Raw genomic sequence first — 19824 nt, 5'->3', positions numbered from 1 at the left:
TCACTGAGACTGACCTTGGCAGCTTGGGATGGGACTGGGTCAAGAGCCTAAATGGGTCTGACTCTCAAAATATGTGATGGGACACTGTAGAGGAAGCCTCACTGCAATGTGTGACAGGATGGTGTAGAGGGAGCCTCACTGTGTCCGACAGGATGGTGTAGAGGGAGCCTCACTGTGGCTGACCCCAACAATGTCTGACAGGATGGTGTAGAGGGAGCCTCACTGTGGCTGACAGGATGGTGTAGAGGGAGCCTCACAGTGTCTGACCACAGCAATGTCTGACAGGATGGTGTAGAGGGAGCCTCACAGTGTCTGACCACAGCAATGTCTGACAGGATGGTGTAGAGGGAGCCTCACTGTGTCTGACCCCAGCAATGTCTGAGAGGATGGTGTAGAGGGAGCCTCACTGTGTCTGACCCCAGCAATGTCTGACAGGATGGTGTAGAGGGAGCCTCACTGTGTCTGACCCCAGCAATGTCTGAGAGGATGGTGTAGAGGGAGCCTCACTGTGTCTGACCCCAGCAATGTCTGACAGGATGGTGTAGAGGGAGCCTCACTGTGTCTGAGTTCAGAAGTGGTGATGGAACAGTATAAGTGAGCCTCATGCCTCTGAACCCAGAAGTGAGTGGTGGGAAGGTGTATAGGAAGCCTCACTGTGTCTAACCCCAGTCATCTCTGATAGCATGGTGTAGAAGGAGCCACAATGGTTCTGACTCTAGTAGTGTGTGTTGTGACGATGTGAAAGGAGCCTGAATGTGTCTGACACTGGAAGTAAGTGATGGGACGGTGTCGAGTCTGAAGGTGTCGGACCCCTTTAGTTTATAATGAGACAGTGCAAAAGGAGCATCATGGTGTCTGACTCAGTCAGTGTGTAACGAGACGGAATAGAGGGAGCCTCACTATGTCTGATCCTGGAAGTGTGTGATGTGATGACGTGGAGGGAGCCTCAATATGCCCGAATCTGAAAGTGCGTGATGGGATAGTGTAGAGTGAGCCTCACTGTGTCTGACTCAGGAAGTGTGTGATGGGACGGTGTATAAAGAGCCTCACTGTGTCCGACTCTGGAAATCTGATGGGGCAGCATAGAAGGAGTCTCACTGTGTTTCACCCCATTACTTTGTGATGAGATGGTGTGTAGGGAGCCACACTGTCTAACCCTGGTAATCTGTGAACGGGCCAGGGTAAAGGGAGCCTCACTGTGTCTGACTCCGCTAGTGTGTGTTGGGACAGTGCAGAGGGAGTCTCACTGTATCTAAGGAAGTGTGTGATGGAATGGTGTAGAATGACCCTCATGTCTCTGATCCCAGTGGCATCCTTCACTCTGTCTGACCCTGGAAGTGTGTGACACAGTGGATGGAGCCTCAATGTGCCTGACTCCGGAAGTGAGCGATGGGACGGTGTTCAGTGAGCCAAGGTCTCTGACCCTGTCAGCTTATGTTGGGATGGTATCGATCAGGCCTCACTGCGTCTCACCCCGACGGTGTACAGGGAGCCTCATCGAGTCTGACCATGGTAGTTTGGGATGGGACAGTGAAGAAGGAGCCTCACTGTTTCTGACTCCAGTAGCATGTGAAGGGACGGTGTAGAGGAAGCCTCAATGTGTCTGACTCAGTAAGTATTTGATGGGATAGTATAGAGGGAGCCTGTGTCTGATGGGACAGTGTATAGGGAGCCTCTCTGTTTCTGACCCTGGAATGTGTGGTCACAATTGGAGGGAGCCTGAATGTTTCTGACCCCAGTCGTGTGATGGGACGGTGTAGAGGGAGCCTACTATATCTGAATGTGTGTGACTTCGATACAGTGAAGTGACAGAGGGAGCCCCAGTGTGTCTGATTCTGGTAGTGTGTGATGGGACAGTGTAGAGGGAGCCTTACTGAGTCTGACTGCGGTGGATTGGGATGAGATAGTGTAGACAGAGCCTCACTGTGTTTAACCCCAGTAGTTTGTGATGGGATGGTGTGGAGAGGATATTAATGTGCTTGACCGAGGTAGAGTGTGAGGTATGGTGTAAAGTGAACTTCCTACATCTGACCCCTGTAGTTAGTATGTGATGGGCCGGTCTAAAGGGAACCTCAATGTGTCTATGACTCTGGAAATGTGTGATGGGACGGTGTACAGCAAGCCTCACTGTGTTTCACGCTGGTATTGTGTGATGGGACGGTGTAGTGGGAGCCTCACTGCGTCCGACTCTGGTACTCTGCAATAGGATGGTGTAGAGGGAGCCTCACTGTGTCTGACAGGATGTTGTAGAGGGAGCCTCACTGTGTCTGACAGGATGGTGTAGAGGGAGCCTCACTGTGTCTGACCCCAGCAATGTCTGACTGGATGGTGTAGAGGGAGCCTCACTGTGTCTGACAGGATGGTGTAGAGGGAGCCTCACTGTGTCTGACAGGATGATGTAGAGGGAGCCTCACTGTGTCTGACAGGATGATGTAGAGGGAGCCTCACAGTGTCTGAGTTCAGAAGTGGTGATGGAACAGTATAAGTGAGTCTCATGCCTCTGAACCCAGAAGTGAGTGGTGGGAAGGTGTATAGGGAGCCTCTCTGTGTCTGACCCCAACAATATCTGACAGGATGGTGTAGAGGGAGCCTCTCTGTTTCTGACCCTGAAATGTGTGGTCACAATTGGAGGGAGCCTGAATGTGTCTGACCCCAGTCGTGTGATGGGACGGTGTAGAGGGAGCCTCCTATATCTGAATGTGTCTGACTTCGATACAGTGAAGTGACAGAGGGAGCACCAGTGTGTCTGATTCTGGTAGTGTGTGATGGGACAGTGTAGAGGGAGCCTTACTGAGTCTGACTGCGGTGGATTGGGATGGGATAGTGTAGACAGAGCCTCACTGTGTTTAACCCCAGTAGTTTGTGATGGGATGGTGTGGAGAGGATATTAATGTGTTTGACCGAGGTAGAGTGTGAGGAATGGTGTAAAGTAAACTTCCTACATCTGACCCCTGTAGTTAGTATGTGATGGGCCGGTCTAAAGGGAACCTCAATGTGTCTATGACTCTGGAAATGTGTGATGGGACGGTGTACAGCAAGCCTCACTGGGTTTCATGCTGGTAGTGTGTGATGGGACGGTGTAGTGGGAGCCTCACTGCGTCCGACTCTGGTACTCTGCAATAGGATGGTGTGGAGGGAGCCTCACTGTGTCTGACTTGGGAAGTGTGTGATGAAATGGTGTAGAGTGTTTCTCACTGTGCCTGACCCCAGCAGTATGCGAAGGGACGGTGTATTGGGAGCTTCACTGTCTGACGCCAGATGTGTGTTTTGTGACGATGTGGAGGGAGCCTCAATGTGCCTGACCCTGGAAGTCTGAGATGGGATGGTGTAGATGGAGTCTCTCTGTGCCTGATGTGTATGGAAAGGTGTAGAGGGAGCCTCCTGTATCTGACCCCATTAGTCTGTGATGGGATGGTGTATAGGGAGCCACACTATCTAACTCCTGTAGTCTGTGATGGGCCAGTGTAGAGGGAGCCTCATTGTGTCTGACTACGGTAGTGTGTGATGGGACGGTGTAGAGAGAGCCTCACTGTGTCTGATCCCAGCAATGTCTGACAGGATGGTGTAGTGGGAGCCTCACTGTGTCTGACAGGATGGTGTAGAGGGAGCCTCACTGTGTTTGACAGGATGGTGTAGAGGGAGCCTCACTGTGTCTGACAGGATGGTGTAGAGGGAGCCTCACTGTGTCTGACAGGATGGTGTAGAGGGAGCCTCACTGTGTCTGACCCCAACAATGTCTGACAGGATGGTGTAGTGGGAGCCTCACTGTGTCTGACAGGATGGTGTAGAGGGAGCCTCACTGTGTTTGACAGGATGGTGTAGAGGGAGCCTCACTGTGTCTGACAGGATGGTGTAGAGGGAGCCTCATTGTGTCTGACAGGATGGTGTAGAGGGAGACTCACTGTGTTTGACAGGATGGTGAAGAGAGAGCCTCACTGTGTCTGACCCCAGCAATGTCTGACAGGATGGTGTAGAGGGAGCCTCACTGTGTCTGACAGGATGGTGTAGAGGGAGCCTCACTGTGTTTGACAGGATGGTGAAGAGAGAGCCTCACTGTGTCTGACCCCAGCAGTGTCTGACAGGGTGGTGTAGAGGGAGCCTCACTGTGTCTGACAGGATGGTGTAGAGGGAGCCTCACTGTGTCTGACAGGATGGTGTAGAGGGAGCCTCACTGTGTCTGACCCCAGCAATGTCTGACAGGATGGTGTAGAGGGAGCCTCACTGTGTCTGACAGGATGGTGTAGAGGGAGCCTCACTGTGTCTGACTCCGCTAGTGTGTGATGGGACGGTGTAGAGGGAGCCTCACTGTGTCTGACTCCGCTAGTGTGTGTTGGGACGGTGTAGAGGGAGCCTCACTGTGTCTGACTCCGCTAGTGTGTGTTGGGACAGTGTAGAGGGAGTCTCACTGTATCTGAGGAAGTAAGTGATGGAATGGTGTAGAATGACCCTCATGTCTCTGATCCCAGTGGTATGCGAAGGGACAGTATATTGGATGCTTCACTCTGTCTGACCCTGGAAGTGTGTGACACAGTGGAGGGACCCTCAATGTGCCTGACTCCGGAAGTGAGCGATGGGACGGTGTTCAGTGAGCCAAGGTCTCTGACCCTGTCAGCTTATGTTGGGATGGTATCGATCAGGCCTCACTGCGTCTCATCCCGACAGTGTACAGGGGGCCTCATCGAGTCTGACCATGGTAGTTTCGGATGGGACAGTGTAGAAGGAGCCTCACTGTTTCTGAATCCAGTAGCATGTGAAGGGACGGTGTAGAGGAAGCCTCAATGTGTCTGACTCAGTCAGTATATGATGGGACGGTATAGAGGGAGCCTGTGTCTGATGGGACAGTGTATAGGGAGCCTCTCTGTTTCTGACCCTGGAATGTGTGGTCACAATTGGAGGGAGCCTGAATGTGTCTGACCCCAGTCGTGTGATGGGACGGTGCAGAGGGAGTCTCAATGTGTCTTACCCAAGAAGTGTGAAAGAACAGTGTAGAGGTAGCCTCTCTATTTCTGAATCTGGAGGTCTGTGATGGGACGATGTAGAGGGAGCTTCATTATGTCTGATGCCAATAGACTGTGATGGGACAGTGTATAGGGCGCCTCACTGTGGCTAACCCTGGTAGTCTGTGATGGGACTGAGTAGAGGGAGCCTCAATGTATCTGATGGGAGTCTGTAGAGGGAGCCTCAATGTATCTGATGGGAGTCTGTAGAGGGAGCCTCAATGTATCTGATGGGAGTCTGTAGAGTGAGCCTCACTGTGCCTGATGGGAGTCTGTAGAGGGAGCCTCAATGTATCTGATGGGAGTCTGTAGAGGGAGCCTCAATGTATCTGATGGGAGTCTGTAGAGGGAGCCTCACTGTGCCTGACCGGTAGTGTGTGACAGAATGGTATAGAGTGAGCCTCATGTCTCTGAACCCAAAAGTTTGTGATGGGATGATGTATAAGGAGCCTCACTGTGTTTAACCCCAGTCATCTGTGAAGGGATGGTGTAGAGGCAGCCTCACCAAGCCTGACCCTGGTAGTTAGGGATAGGACAGTGTAGAGGGAAATTCACTGTTTCTGATGCGTGTAGTGTATGATGGGACGGTGTCGAGGGAACCTCTCTGTGACTCCAGTAGTGTGTGACGGAATGATTTAGAGGGAGCCTCCTGTCTCTGAACCCAAAAGTGTGTGATGGGACGGTGTATAGAGAGCCTCACTATGTCCAATCCCAGCCGTCTGTGATGGGATGGTGTACAGTGAGCCTCACTGTCTCTGACTCCTGATGTGTGTGATGGGATGACGTAGAGGGCCGCAAGGTGTCGGAACCCGGTTGTCTGTGACGTGCTGGTGTAGAGGGAGCCTCACAGTATCTGACTCCAGGAATGTGCGATGGAACTGTGTAGAGGCAATCTCACTCTGGCTGAACACGAAGTGTGTGATGGGATGGTGTATAGGGAGCCACGCTGTCTGTCCCCGATTGCGTGTGATGAGATGATGTAGAGCGAGCATCGCTATCTCTGATTCCAGACACGTGTGATGGGATGGTGTAGAGGGAGCCTCACTGTCTCTGAAACTGAAGTGTGTGATGGGACAGTGTTGAGAGAGCCTCAAGGTGTCTGACCCAGTAGTCTGTGATTGGACAGTGCAGTGAGAGCTTCTAGGTGTCTGGCACAGGTAGTTTCTGATGGGATGGTGTAGTGGGAGCCATACTCTGTCTGACCCCGGTAGTGTGTTATGGGACGGTGTAGAGGGAGCATCACTGTGCCTGACTCTAGAAGTGAGAGAATGGGACGGTGCAGAGGGAGCATCACAATGTTTAAACTCAGTAGTGTGCGATGCAGCAGTGTAGAGGGAGTTTCACTGTGTTTCACCCTGGTAGTGTATGTTGGGATGGTGTGGAGGAAGTCTCACTCTGCCTGACTAAGGAAGTGTGTGATGGAAAGGAGTAGTGTGACCCTTGCATGTCTGACCCCAGTAGCATGCGAAGGGATGAAGTATTAGGAGCCTCACTCTGTCTGACCCCGGAAGTGCGTGAAGGTACGATATGGAGGGAGCCTCAATGTGTCTAACTCCATAAGTTAGTGGTCACCAACCTTTTTAAGCCCAAGATCCCCTACCTCAGCCTTAGTGAAAGCCAAGATCGACCCCAGATCAATTAGTTACACGGATGCGCACCAGGGCAGAAAAGACCGGAGGTAAAACCCCGCAACCCGGAAGCAGAAATAATGTATAAACACCAAGGGTACCCACCCTTTTTTGCAGCGCGGACCGGTTTAATATTGACAATATTCTTGCGGACCGGCCGACGGGGGGGGCGGGTGTTGAACACGACGGGAATACAGCGATACTCGAAGCAGGTTCCTTATGTCCAGTCTATTCTGCAATTTAGTTTTCGCGGCTCTCGACACTTAGCTTTTGTCCCGCGCTGCTCACGTTTTTTCCACTGGAAAAACTCAGCGGGTTCGTCTTTAAGTGCGGGGTGCTTGGACTCAGGGTACCTGAGCAGTTTTGAGGGCTTCATTGCCTCATTAGACAGCCTCCAGGCCTGAACTCCAACCTCCCGCCCGCTCACTGCCAGCCGCCTTGGCCAGGAGCCGCTGGTCGTGGGTGGGGTGAGAAGACAAGGTAAGGGCCGGAGGTCCCCGTGCCAGGGCCGCGGTGGTCGCAGTCCGGACAGAGCGACCGACCGAGTGAGGAATGCAACAGGGCCCGTGCTCGCCCCCCTTGTAGGATCTATCAGCCAACAAAAGTTTGTTTCCGTAGATCGCAGCGAGGGAGCTGCTCTGATACTTTCGAAACGCTGAGCCCAAATTAGGTCTGCCAATATTTTAGCACCAGGTTCCCCACAAACATTCGGTGTGCTAAACAGGTTTAGAGGCAGCACTCTAAACCAATAGCAATGGCACTTCCCACCGGCTGCCCGAGGCCAACCAGTGATCCCTGGCGTGAGGGTGTCACTGTGTTTAGGTGACTGATGATCTCGCGTGTATTCAAGTTCAACAGTGGGCTGACAGGGAATGAGGAAAGGTGCAGCTGACTCATATCGTTTCCTTGCGGCCCAGTGGTTGGGGACCACTGAAGTACACTGTAGTGCAGGGGAGCTACACGCATGCGCACTGGGCAGAAAGGACGGAACTAAAACCCCACAACCCGGAAACAATCTCTCAACAGTATCTGTGTGTTTATTTTTCTTTTTTTTCAGGATCTACTGGGAAAGTCTCAAAGATTGATTAGTTGATCGCGATCAACGGGTTGGCGACCACTACCATAACTGACTGACGGGATGGTGTAGACGGAGGCTCACTGTATCTGACTCCGGTAGTGTGTGATGGGATGGTGTAGAGAGAGCCTCACTGTATCTGTCCCCAGTCGTGTGTGATGGGACGGTGTAGTGGAGCCTCACTCTGTCTGACACCGGTAATGCGTGATGAGACAGTGTACAGGGAGCCTCACTGTGTCTGAATCTGGTAGTGCGTGATGGGATGATGCACAGGGAGTCTCAGTGCGTCTGATTCTGACAGTGTCTGATGGGATGGTGCAGAGGGAGCCTTATTGTGCCCGACACCTGTAGTGTGTGACGGGACCGTGTAGAGGGAGTCTCACTGTTTCTGACGCGTGTAGTGTATGATGGAATGGTGTAGAGGGAACCTCTCTGTGTCTGACTCCGGTAGTGTGTGACAGAACAGTATAGAGTGAGCCTTATGACTCTGAACCCAAAAGTCTGCAATGGACAGTGTATAGGGAGCCTGGCTGCATCTAACCCCGGTCGTCTGTGATGGGATGGTGTACAGGGAGCCTCAATGTCTCTGACTCTGGACATGTGTGATGAGGTGGTGTATTGAAGTGCATTGTCTGTCCCTGACTGTGTGTGATGGGACGGTGTAGAGGGAGCCTCACTGTGCCTGACTCCGGAAATGTGTTATGGGTCTGTGTAGAGAGAACCTCAAGGTGTCTAACCCCGACAGTATGATGGAATGGTGTAGAAGGAGCCTCACTGTGTCTGACTCTGGTAGTGTGTGATGGGATGGTATAGAGGCATCCTCACTACGTCTGATCCCGGTAGTGTATGATGGAACGATGTAGAGGGAGCCTTACTGTGTCTTATCCCAGAAGTTGGTGATGGGACGGTGTGGATGGAGCCTCGCGGTGTCTGATGCTAGAAGTGTGAGATCTGACGGTATGGAGAAGGTGTCAAGGTATCTGACCACGGCATTGTGCGATGGGATGGTGCAGAGGCAGCCTTAATGTGTCCGACACTGGTAATGCCTGACGGGAGGCTCTAGAGGGAGCTTCACTGTTCTTGGTACCTGATAGTAAATATTGAGAAGGAACATGCGCTGTCCATGCCTCCGGGACTATGGGGGATTATTGTCATCACTGACAGAGATGGAAGCATTTTAGTTTAATGTGTGTTGTAGCAATTGTGTTAGTCACTAGTTTGTATATATAGCACTGAATTTGTAATAAAGATATTTTGTATAAAAAAAAGGTAGTGAGTGATGGGACCATGTAGAGGGAGCCACTGTGTCTGACGCATGTAGTCTTTGATAGGACTGTGTAGAGGGAGTATGATCAAACCCATTAGTTTGTGATGTGCTGATGCAGAGAGAGCCTCACTGTTTCTGACCCCGGAAATGTGTGATGTAACGATGTAGAGAGTCTCAAGGTGTCTGATCCCGATAGTTTAGGATGGGACAGTGTAGAAGAAGCCTCACGGTATCTGACTCTGGTCATGTGTGATGGGACGGTATAGTGAGCCTCACTGTGTCTCACTCTGGTAGTGTGTGCTGTTAAGCTATAGAGGGAGCCTTATTGTGTCCGATGGGATGGTGTATTGGGAGCCACACTGCCTGCCCCTGATCGTGTGTGATGGGATAGTGTCGACGAAGCCTCACTGTGTCTGACTCCGGTAGTGTCTGATGGGACCGTGTAGAGGGAGTCTCACTCTGTCTGACCCCAATAGTGTGGGATGTTAAGGTATAAAGGGAGTCTCATTGTGTCTGTCTCTGGAAATATCTGATGGGATGGTGTGGAGGGAGCCTCACTCTGTCTGACCCTGGTAGTGTGGGATGGGACAGTGTAGAGGGAGCCTCACTCTGTCTGACTGTGGTAGTGTGGGATGGGACGGTGTGGAGGGAGCCTCACTCCGTCTGAAGCTGGTAGTGTGTGATGGGACCGTGTAGAGGGAGTCTCACTCTGTCTGACCCCAGTAGCGTGGGATGTTAAGGTATAAAGGGAGCCTCATTGTGTCTGTCTCTGGAAATATCTGATGGGATGGTGTGGAGGGAGCCTCACTCTGTCTGACTGTGGTAGTGTGGGATGGGACAGTGTAGAGGGAGCCTCACTCTGTCTGACTGTGGTAGTGTGGGATGGGACGGTGTAGAGGGAGCCTCAATCTGTCTGACCCCGGTAGTGTGTGACCGACAGTGCAGAGTGTGCCTCACTGTGTCTCACTCTGCTGTGTGCGTTGGGACGGTGTGGTTCAGGGGAGAGGGAGAGTATAGCGTCTATTGATGCCCGACGCTGGGATCACTCACTTGGCCTCACTGGCTGTCATGTGCCGGAGGAGGATGGAGGTGCCAAAGGTCAGGGCGTCCATGTCCTCTGTGGCGACGGCATAAACCTTGCCGGCCTTCACCAGGGCAGCACAACTGGCCTCTGCTTCGCAGGGAGCCTAGGGAAGTGGGGTGGGGGGTGGGGGGCAGTGACGGAAACAGTTACTGACTCACACAGCTCAAAACAACCTCAGCTCAGGCATCAATACCAGCCCCACCCCTCCCAACCGGTCCTCAGACCAGTGCACACATGGCTGGAACATTTCCGAGGCACGAGGGAGCATCCCGGGACCCGTCTCCCCCACGTCCCCTTAAATGGGACCGTTCCGTCCTCTCTGCCACGTCACCTTAACAAACCGGGACCATTCCCTCCTCTCCCCCACGTCACCTTAACAAACCAGGACCGTTCGCTCCTCTCCCCCACGTCACCTTAACAAACCAGGACCGTTCGCTCCTCTCTCCACGTTACCTCGATGTACGTGATCCCACCCTCCCTCCTCTTTCTTTCTACAATTGTTTATCCTTCATGGGCACATGGGACAAAAGACTGGGCACACAATGGTAATATTTCAGAGTCCATCCCCTACCATTGTGCAGTTACAGGACTCGACTCCTAAAGAGACTCAATATCTGCAGCAGAGAAATGTACAGGTTTTATTTTTGAACACAGACGCACAGCAGCACTATGAGGATCCAGACTTGTGTGTTTTGGAAACTTGAACTTTCAGCGGGGGAAACCCCAAAACTGGTTTGGATAAAGCAGAGTCAACAAGCACCTGGCCTGAAGTGACCAATATTTGTTTTAACAGCAAGTGCCAATGGAAAAAACAAACAGAAAACCAGAATTGGAGAGGAAGCAAAGTCTGACTTCAGATGATTTCTGCTGGAAATAATTCACTGCCTGCGGGACCTTCCCCTTGCCTCTGCTACCCCCCAAAGTCACATTGAGGAACAGCACTCCTCCACCCCACTCTGTCACCTTGATGTACAGGACCCCCCGTCACCTCAACGTATGGGACACCTCCCTCTTTCCGGCGATGAACAGCATTCCTCCACCCCACCCTGTCACCTCAGCATATGGGGCCCTCACCCTGCCTCTGCCCGTCCCCTCCCGGGACCCCTCTCTTGCGCTCTCAAATACCTCGATGTACGGGACGCCCATCAGCCGCAGGAGCCGCTTGCACTCGTCGTTGTGCTGCTGGGTGACCTTCACCAGTCTCTTGTTGAACCTCTCGATGTTCTCAGTGTCACCTGGCAATGGAAGAGTCAGGTCAGTTTTACCTTTGACCCTGACCCTCAGCAACCCCCCCATCCCTTTTACTTCTACCCTTGGAGAGCCCAAAGCCCACCTGTGACCCCAGCACACACCCCTCACCGCTCCCCTCCATGTCACCTTTCACCACGACCTTTGCTCTTTGCTGACCCAACCATAGGTTGCCCCTTCCGTCCAGAAGCCAGCCCCTCTATGCAGGCATAGGTGAGACCCCCTTCCACCCCTCTCTGTTCCCCAGCACATCCGTTCAGTCCTCACTTCCTTGTGTTTTAATCCACCACACTCCCCTCCCCCTCAAACGGATGACCCTTTCTACCTGCTGATGGGGGTGACTGGGTTTGGGGAGCAGGGGTATCAATGGAGGTTGGGGAAGATATTGGCAGCCTAGCATCTGGGCCCCTTCCAAAGCTCCAAGCCGGGCTAATCTGAGATGCCACACTTGTCGACGCAGGAGAAACCGGACGTGGAAGCACTAGCGTCTCAATATGAGGGAGGCAGGCTCTTCAGACCCTGCTGAAAAAGATCCACATAACTGTCCAAGTGATTTTTGAGTGTTGTTACTGTACCCGCCTGACAACTCATTTATTCACTATGCTGTGTGTGAAAACATCAGGTCCTTTCTCAAACTTCACCCCAATGCTGGAGAAAAAAAGACTGTGCATTTAGGCTCTCGTGATTTTACACACCTCTATAATAATGGAACCATTTCACAAGTGTCTAGGTGAGAATAGAGAGACAGGGCCAAGCAGGGCAGAATTGACTGCTTCCACGCTGGACGTCTCTTTGATAACGTCACCCCTCAATCTCCCTCACTAGTGTCCAAGCCTTCCCGACCTCTCACCACAATGCCGTCCCTCAAATCCTGACAGCATCTTCTTAAACTGTTTCTGGCTTAATGATGTTCCAAAACCGTACACAGTACTGCAGGCACGGTCCCCTCCCCGCCCAGCCGCCACACTTCTTGTGGAATTGCAACATAACGTACCAACTTCTGATATGCAGTGCCCTCACCAATTAGTGTGAGCACGCCAAATGCCTTCTTCTCCACCTGGCCTACCTGCGACGCCACATTCAGAGAATTACGTTCTCCGAGGTACTTCCCAGCGCTCTGTCTGAGTATCCCCAAATGCAACACCTCACAATCATCTGGATGAAAGCTATCTGCCAGCCGCTCGGCCCACCTCCCTAGCTGATCAAGACTCCTCCCACCCCCACGATTTTTAATAACCTTCTTGAAAGGCCTAGATAGAGTGGAGATGGAGAGGATGTTTCCAATAGCGGGAGAGTCTTGGACCAGCCTCAGGATAGAGGGAGAGGAGGGATTTTAGCCAGAGGGTGGTGATTCTATGGGATTCGGTGCCAGACAGCTGTGGAGGCCTAGGCATTGGGTATATCAAAGCAGATGCTAAGTTCTTCATTGATAAGGGCATCAAAAGTTACGGGGAGAAGGCAAGAGAATGGGTTGAAAGTGAAAGTAAGTCAGCCAGAGTTGAATGGTGGAGCAGACGATGGGATGAATGGCTTAACTGTGCCCCTATGAATTATGGTCTTCTTCACTGTCACTGTACTGCCTACTTCAGTGATCATCTGCAAGCTTATACGTTCAAACTGTTTATAGAAATGACAAACAGCAATCCTGGCACAGACCCCCGGGAACACTTCCAGCCACTGGCTTATCCGGGAAGCAATTTTCCTTCATCATCCTCTGCTTCCTGCTTTTAAACCACTGAATCCAGTTAGCTATCTCTCCCTGGATCTAACCATCCACACGAGACATCAAAAGCCTTGCTAAAGGCCAGAGAGACAACGCTCACTACCTAACCCTTGTCTATCCTCTTGCTCACCTGTTTGAACTCAGGAATCGGAGCACAAAGGCCACTCAGCCAGTCCAGTCATCTCCGCACCCCCACCGATCTGTTACCAGCGCCTCCCCCCATGAATTTCCTTCAAAGCCTCTGCTCCCATGACTCCGAGGTAGAGAATTCCACATCTCTTAGACATATGAAAGGGGTCCCAGTCAAAAAGATAACATTGTCATGAGGGCCCGATGAGGACGGGAAGTCTAGAACTGTGGACCATGGTCCAAGAGTGTGTGTGGGGGGGGGGGGGGTGGAGGGCAGGGATGGAGGCTATTGTGACACAGTAAAGTACAATGTAGGCCCTTCGACTTTTGATCTGAGTCCAAGATCAATTTAACCCTTCCCTTCCATAGAGCCCTCCAATTTTCCATAACATGCCTATCTGTCTCTACCCCCACCCGACAGTCAGACTCCCTGCTCTGTATAAAAAGAAAACCCTATCTCTGCCATCCCCCTTATGCTTCCCTACAATCATCTTAAAATTATGGCAACATGTAGCCATTTCCACCCCGGGAAAAGTCCATCCATGTCTCTTATTATTTCAAACACTTCTATCAAGTCAGCTCTCATCCTGAGAACAGGCCAGGCTCACAAACTTTCTTCAGAAGACAAACTCTACAATTTTTTTATTTTATTTATTAAAATTGCTGCATCGCCCAGCAAATCCCTAAGTTAACCCTTGCTTAATCACGGGACAATTTACAATACCAATTAACCTACCAACCAGTACGTCTTTGGACTCTGGGAGGAAACCGGAGCACCCGGAGGAAACCCACGCAGTGTCGGGGGGGGATGGGGGGACTCCTTACAGGCAGCGGCAGGAATTGAACCCGGGCGGCCATTACTGTAAAGCACTGTGCTAACCACTGGTAAATCTCCACCAGAGATTTAAACTGGTGCTCTAAACGCTCTAAAACTTCCACATCCTCCTATAATGAGGCAGTCAGAACTAAACACAATACTCCTACCAGAGTTTTATAGAGCTGCAACACCACTTCATGGATCTTGAACTCAGAGCCCTCCGATGAACGACGGCTGACACAACGCGTCTTCTTAACCACCCTATCAACTTGCACAGTAACTTTGAGGGATCTACAAATGTGGACACCGCCATTCCTCCAAACTGTTAAGAATCCTCCATCACTGCCATCACAATAACTTTGAGAAATGGAAGCCCCTCAGGAGATTTTTCCTTTAAAGAACTGAAAACAGGATTTGGCCAAACTACAGTTGAGATGGAAAGGACAAGACCTGAGCGTGCAACAGACGGCTATGAATAGATTAGTACATCCCAAGTACCCTGTGCACGTGCAGGCAACACCATCACATCAATTAACACTGAGCAGAACACACAGCGTGAGCGGTGGAGCGGGTAGAGCCAGGGACACGGGTTCGATCCCGGCCTTTACCGCTGTCCGTAAGCCGTTTGCAGGTTCTCCCTGCTGCCGCCTGGGCTTCTCCCAAATGCTCCGGTTCCCTCGCACGTCCCAAAAACGTGTGGATCAGTGGGCTTATTACTCCGCAGGGAAGGTGAAGGGTTTGCAACGGCTCAGAGATTTACAGTTTAGAAACAGGCCTTCAGCCCAACTCATCCAAGACACCACTTTCATTTCTTTTATCCACATTCTTTTAAACTCTCCAAGTATATTTGTAACATCACTACAAGGCTTCTACCACTTCCTCTGACAGCCCATTCCACATCTGTGTGAAAACCTTGCCCCTTCAAATCTTTCCCCCTCTCACCTCAAACCCATGCCCTCTAGTTTCAGCCTCCCTACTCCAGAAAAGACAGTGACAATTCACCCTACCTGTGGCCCTAGTGATTTCTGTGCACCTCTCTCAGCTCACCTCCCAACCAGCTGCAGTCCAGAGACAACAGCTGTATTCAGTCTCCCTTTGTAACTCAGGCAAGAAGGAAGCGAGTGTGCTCAAAGACAGGACCTCTCCGAGAGTGAGCATTGATTAAAGAGGCTACGATAGGCGGGTGGGGTAAGGGTAGGGGATTACTGGTAGAGATGGAACAGACTCACTCACCTGTCTCTTGGGCATTAGCCAGCTGTTTCTCAGCCTCCGCCCTCCGCTCGCTCCGCTTGCTCAGCTGAAAGAGATCGAAGGTCACCACAGGCTCAACCAATGGCCTTTCACACCTCAGGGGCTGGGGCAGGTCTGAAGAGAGGGGCAACAGCACCAGCTGACCATGACCTGGGCAACCATTACCCAACAGTCTAACCGGCCACTCGCCTCTCCTCATAGTCACCCAGTTTCTCTCTAATTTACCCTATTTCCCTTGTCACCTGTCTGTGTCACACCACCCCCTGGGGCCCCTCATGTTCTCCCACTCCCCCTTAGTGCCCCTCACCCCCTCCACCGCCACCCACTAGACCATCCTGTGACCCTGACCTCTCCCCACCCCAAATCATTTCCATCCTCCTTCCTTTTTGCCTTCACCACTCCCACCTTCTTGCCTCTACAACATACCCCCTACCATTGCTTTAACTACCCTTCCTCTCCCATTCCTTTACTCTCCCCATCTCCCTCCAGAATTCCCCCAGACATCACCGATCCCTCCACATTTCACCCCCCCCACTTGACCGCACCCCCGCCCACCCACTGCGGTGTGACCCTCCGGTGGAGCTTGCGAGATTCCCCCGGGCCGGGGTTGAGCCAGCATTCGGGTCAAGGGGATAGAGTTTCCTCACCTCTCCAGCTTTCAGCTGCGGCGGCTTCCCGTCGAAGACGTAGACCGGCTTGATCCCGTTCTCGATAATGCGGATGGTGCGGTAGAACATGCCCATTAGGTGGCTGCGGGGGTGGAGAAAGAGTCAGCGAGAGGACACGGGAGGGACGTCCTGGTCAGGATGGAAAGAAGAGCTGAGGGTGGAGAGGGTAGGAAGGGCCGAGGAAGTGACGCCACGCTGGGCGAAGGATTGAGGGAGAGTGAGGTTACGCCCTCCGGAAAGAAGTCACACTGGCTGCGATGTGATTTTATATATTCACAGTTCACGGCAAACCTCCCATGCACAGGGTCGCTCCCTCCCCACTCCCCCACCGGAGGCACCCCTCCCACCTGGTGGTCTCTCCATCCTCGCTCTGAAGTACGTTGCCGTCCTGCCTCACCGCGATCAGGAACTGATAGATGCTCATGGAGGCGTCGATGGCGACCTTGCGACCTGCAACGAGGGAAACGCACTGTAGCCGAGGGTCTGCAGCGAGTGGGAGCTGTTTACAATCACTGACAAACGTCACAACAGTGCAAAACAAGAGCAAGATAGTTCACGGATCGGTCAGGGATCTGATGGCAGAGGGGAAGAAGCTGTCCCTAAAACTTCATGTGTGCACCTTCAGGCTCCTGTCCCTCCTCACTGATTGTCAGAATGAGGTGGTGAGTGTCCTTCACAATGGATGCTGCCTTCTTGAGGCTTGGCTTTTTGATGATATCAATGGCTGCACCCATGATGGACCTGGGCTAGTCCACAACCCTCTGCAGCTCTTCCTAATCCTGTGCACAGGAACCTTCACATCAGACACTGACATCAATCAGAATGCTCTCCACGGTACATCTGTAAAGATCTGCCAGAGTACCAAATCTCCTCAGAATCTTAATTAAATATAGCCGCTGGCTGTATTTGTAAATGAATCTATATATCAGGCCCAGGGCAGGTGTTCAGAAATGTTGTCATGCAGGAACTTGAAGCTGCTCACTCTTTGCACTGCTGATCCCCAGATGAGAACTGGGGGGTGTTTTCCTGACCTCCCCTTCCTTGTGTATTTCTTCAGATACAGTGCAGAACAAGCTCTTCCAGCCCCAGGAGTCGCTCCGCACAGCAACCCACCTATTTAACCCGAGCAAAACCACAGAACAATTAACCTATTAACCGGCTGTTCAATGTCTGCAGGACTATGCTGCAGATGTTCGATGACTCAGTGGCGGCCAGCGTTCCATTCTACGCTGTAGTCTGCTGGGGCAGCAGGGTGAGAGCAGCTGATGGCAAGAAGGTCAATAAGCTGGTCAGGAAGGCTGCTTTCGATCTGGGGGTGGAACTGGATTCCCCGGTGGTTGTGTCCGAGGGGAATATGCTGCAGAAACCACGGAGCATTGTGGACAATCCCTTGCACCCCCTCCATGACAGACTGGACAAACAGAGGAGCACCTTTAATAACTGACTGATTCCACTAAGGTGCACCGCTGAAATCCTTTCTCCCTGTGGCTCTACAACTCCTCCTCAAGTATATAGTGTCATTGCACATCTGTACTTTGCTGTTACTTTTTAATGCACATTTAGTTTTTTTTTTGTTGCTCAATGCTTACATTTTGTATTTTCTTTTTGAATATTTTTATCAAAATTTTGTATTTTAAAGTACGTATTTCTGAATCAGCAACTTTGCAACAATAATTTCTTTCAGGATAAATAAAGTTTTATCTGATCTTTGGACTGTGGGAGAAAACCCAGGTGGTCACGGAGGGAACATACAAACTCCTTATTAAACACCAGAATTGAACTCTGAACACTGACGCCCCAAGCTATAACGACGGTACCATGGCACCCTGCAGTCCACAATCACTTCCTTGGCCTTGCTGAGGTTGCATGCAAGATTGTTGTCACAACACCACACCAGCCAATATATCTCATTCCCGAATGCATCATCGTCAACACCGGCCGTGTCATCGACAAGTTTATAGATAGTGTTTGAGCTGAGTCTTGCCACAGATATTCGAGTGGAGCCCCGGCCTAAGCACGAGCCCAGAGGTGTGCCTGTTGACTATCAGCAAAGAGAAGATACTATTTCCAATCTGCTCGGACTGTAGCTGCAGATCTCAATGTAGTCTGGGCGAGGGAGCCCCACAATCAATCTGCTCAGACTGTAGCTGCAGATCTCAATGTAGTCTGGGCGAGGGAGCCCCACAATCTTCCCAGGCACGGCAGCAGCAATCTGCAGTCCTGACTGAAACTGCCGATTCCCAGGACACCAACCGCCTTGGCTCCGAACTCCCTTCACTGGTCATCAGGAATGGGACTCCGCCGCTGTGGGCTTCATCAACTTCCCCAACGTCCCTCCTGTCCCTTGGCCACTGTCCCCCAGTCCAGCCACACCCCCACCCCAACATTATGCCTCTTTCCCCTCCATTTCAGATCTGTCACTCCACCTGTTCCTTCGATCTCTCTTGCCCTTGTGACCCTATCTAACTACCCCTCCATTGTGGGTAAATGAGGCCAGCTTTCCTGGGATTCGTGGTCAGCACGGATCTTTTGGACTTTAAAACGTGACTCTCCCTCCTTCATCCCTTTAAATGCCTCTCCTCCCATCAGCTCTATCTCTTCCCACTCCCTCATTCCTTTATTGACATCTCTGTTGTCTCTGTCCATCTTTCCTACTGACCAAATCTCCCACTACCTACCCATTCCCATCTCCTTAATCAACCCCATCAAATACCAGTCCTTCCCCGTTTCTGACCTCCCCCTCATCCTCCAAACCAGTTCTCCTCACCTGTGCAATGCCCCTGTCCCCATCAGTCCAGCAACCCGAACCCTTGCGCCTTCCCTACCTCTCCGCTTTTTGCAGGGATCGTTCCCTCCTCGACTGCCTGGTCCACACGTCCCTCCCCACAGATCTCCCATCTGGTACTTATCCCTGCAAGCTTAAGTGCTACACCTGTCCCTACATCTCCTCTCTTACCACCATTCGGGGCCCCAAACAGTACTTCCAGGTGAGGCAACACTTCACTTGTGAGTCTATTGGGGTCATCTATTGCATCCAGTGCTCTCGGTGTGGCCTCCTGTACATCAGTGAGACCAAATGCAGATTGGGGGACCGCTTCGTCTAACACCTCCGCTCCGTCCACAACAGACAGGATCTCCCGGTTGCCACCCACTTCAACTCTGCTTCACACTCCCATTCGGATACTGCCATGATGAGGCCAAACTCAGGTTGGAGGAGCAACACCTCATATACCGTCTGGGTAGTCTCCAGCCCCTTGGTATGAACATTGAATTCTCCAACTTCTGGTAATTCCCTCCCTCTCCCTTCCCCCATCCCAGTTTCACTCTGCCTCCTCCTCCAGCTGCCTATCACCTCTCTCATGATTCTGCCTTCTTCTACTACCCGAAGTGCTTTCCCCTTACATTCCTTCTTCACCTTTCCTGCCTATCCCCTCCCTGTTTCCCCTCCCCCACCCCTTGATCTTGCCTCTGATTGGTTTTTCAACTGGCACCTACCAGCCTTCTCCTTCCCACCCTCCCCCCACCTTCTTTATAGGGCCCCTGCCCCCTTCTTCTTCAGTCCTGACAAAGGGTCTCGGCCTGAGATGTTGACTGCACGTTTTCACGGATGCTGCCCGACCTGCTGAGTTCCTCCAGCTTGTTTGTACGTTTTGACCACAGCATCTGCAGTGTACTTTGTGTTTGTTATCCCTCCAGGCCCTTTTCCCCCTATCAACCCCCTCACAACTGCACTCTATCCTTATCAAATCAGCCACACTGAACCTTTTTGTAAGATTCAAAATTAAGATGTGCGTTTCTGACAGGTCTGGGTTAAAGTCAAAGGACAAATGTGATTTAATTATGTCTAGGGACAACTGTGATTTAATTATGTCTGGGTTAAAGTCTGTAAACAAGTGTGATCTAATTATGAATGCAGAAGCCTTGACAAAATTAACTG

The 19824-nt window shown here is 51.7% G+C and overlaps 1 protein-coding gene across 2 annotated transcripts in view; it reads right to left on the bottom strand.

Annotated features, from left to right (window-relative positions):
• The window catches only part of fen1 (flap structure-specific endonuclease 1), a 141900-nt gene that overhangs the window by 115172 nt on the left and 6904 nt on the right, over positions 1–19824 (bottom strand). For both annotated transcript variants that reach the window (XM_073029455.1, XM_073029456.1), the window contains exons 2-6: positions 16235–16337; positions 15867–15969; positions 15202–15265; positions 11177–11286; positions 10018–10154 (exon numbers count right to left, since the gene is read on the bottom strand). In XM_073029455.1, coding sequence (XP_072885556.1) covers positions 10018–10154; positions 11177–11286; positions 15202–15265; positions 15867–15969; positions 16235–16337 — 517 coding nt within the window. The remainder of the gene's footprint in view (positions 1–10017; positions 10155–11176; positions 11287–15201; positions 15266–15866; positions 15970–16234; positions 16338–19824) is intronic.

This window comes from Hemitrygon akajei, chromosome 25 (genome assembly GCF_048418815.1).
Source record: "Hemitrygon akajei chromosome 25, sHemAka1.3, whole genome shotgun sequence".
NCBI lineage: Eukaryota > Metazoa > Chordata > Chondrichthyes > Myliobatiformes > Dasyatidae > Hemitrygon > Hemitrygon akajei.
The sequence above is the reverse complement of the archived record's forward strand: the minus strand, read 5'-3'. Positions and strand labels throughout refer to the sequence as shown.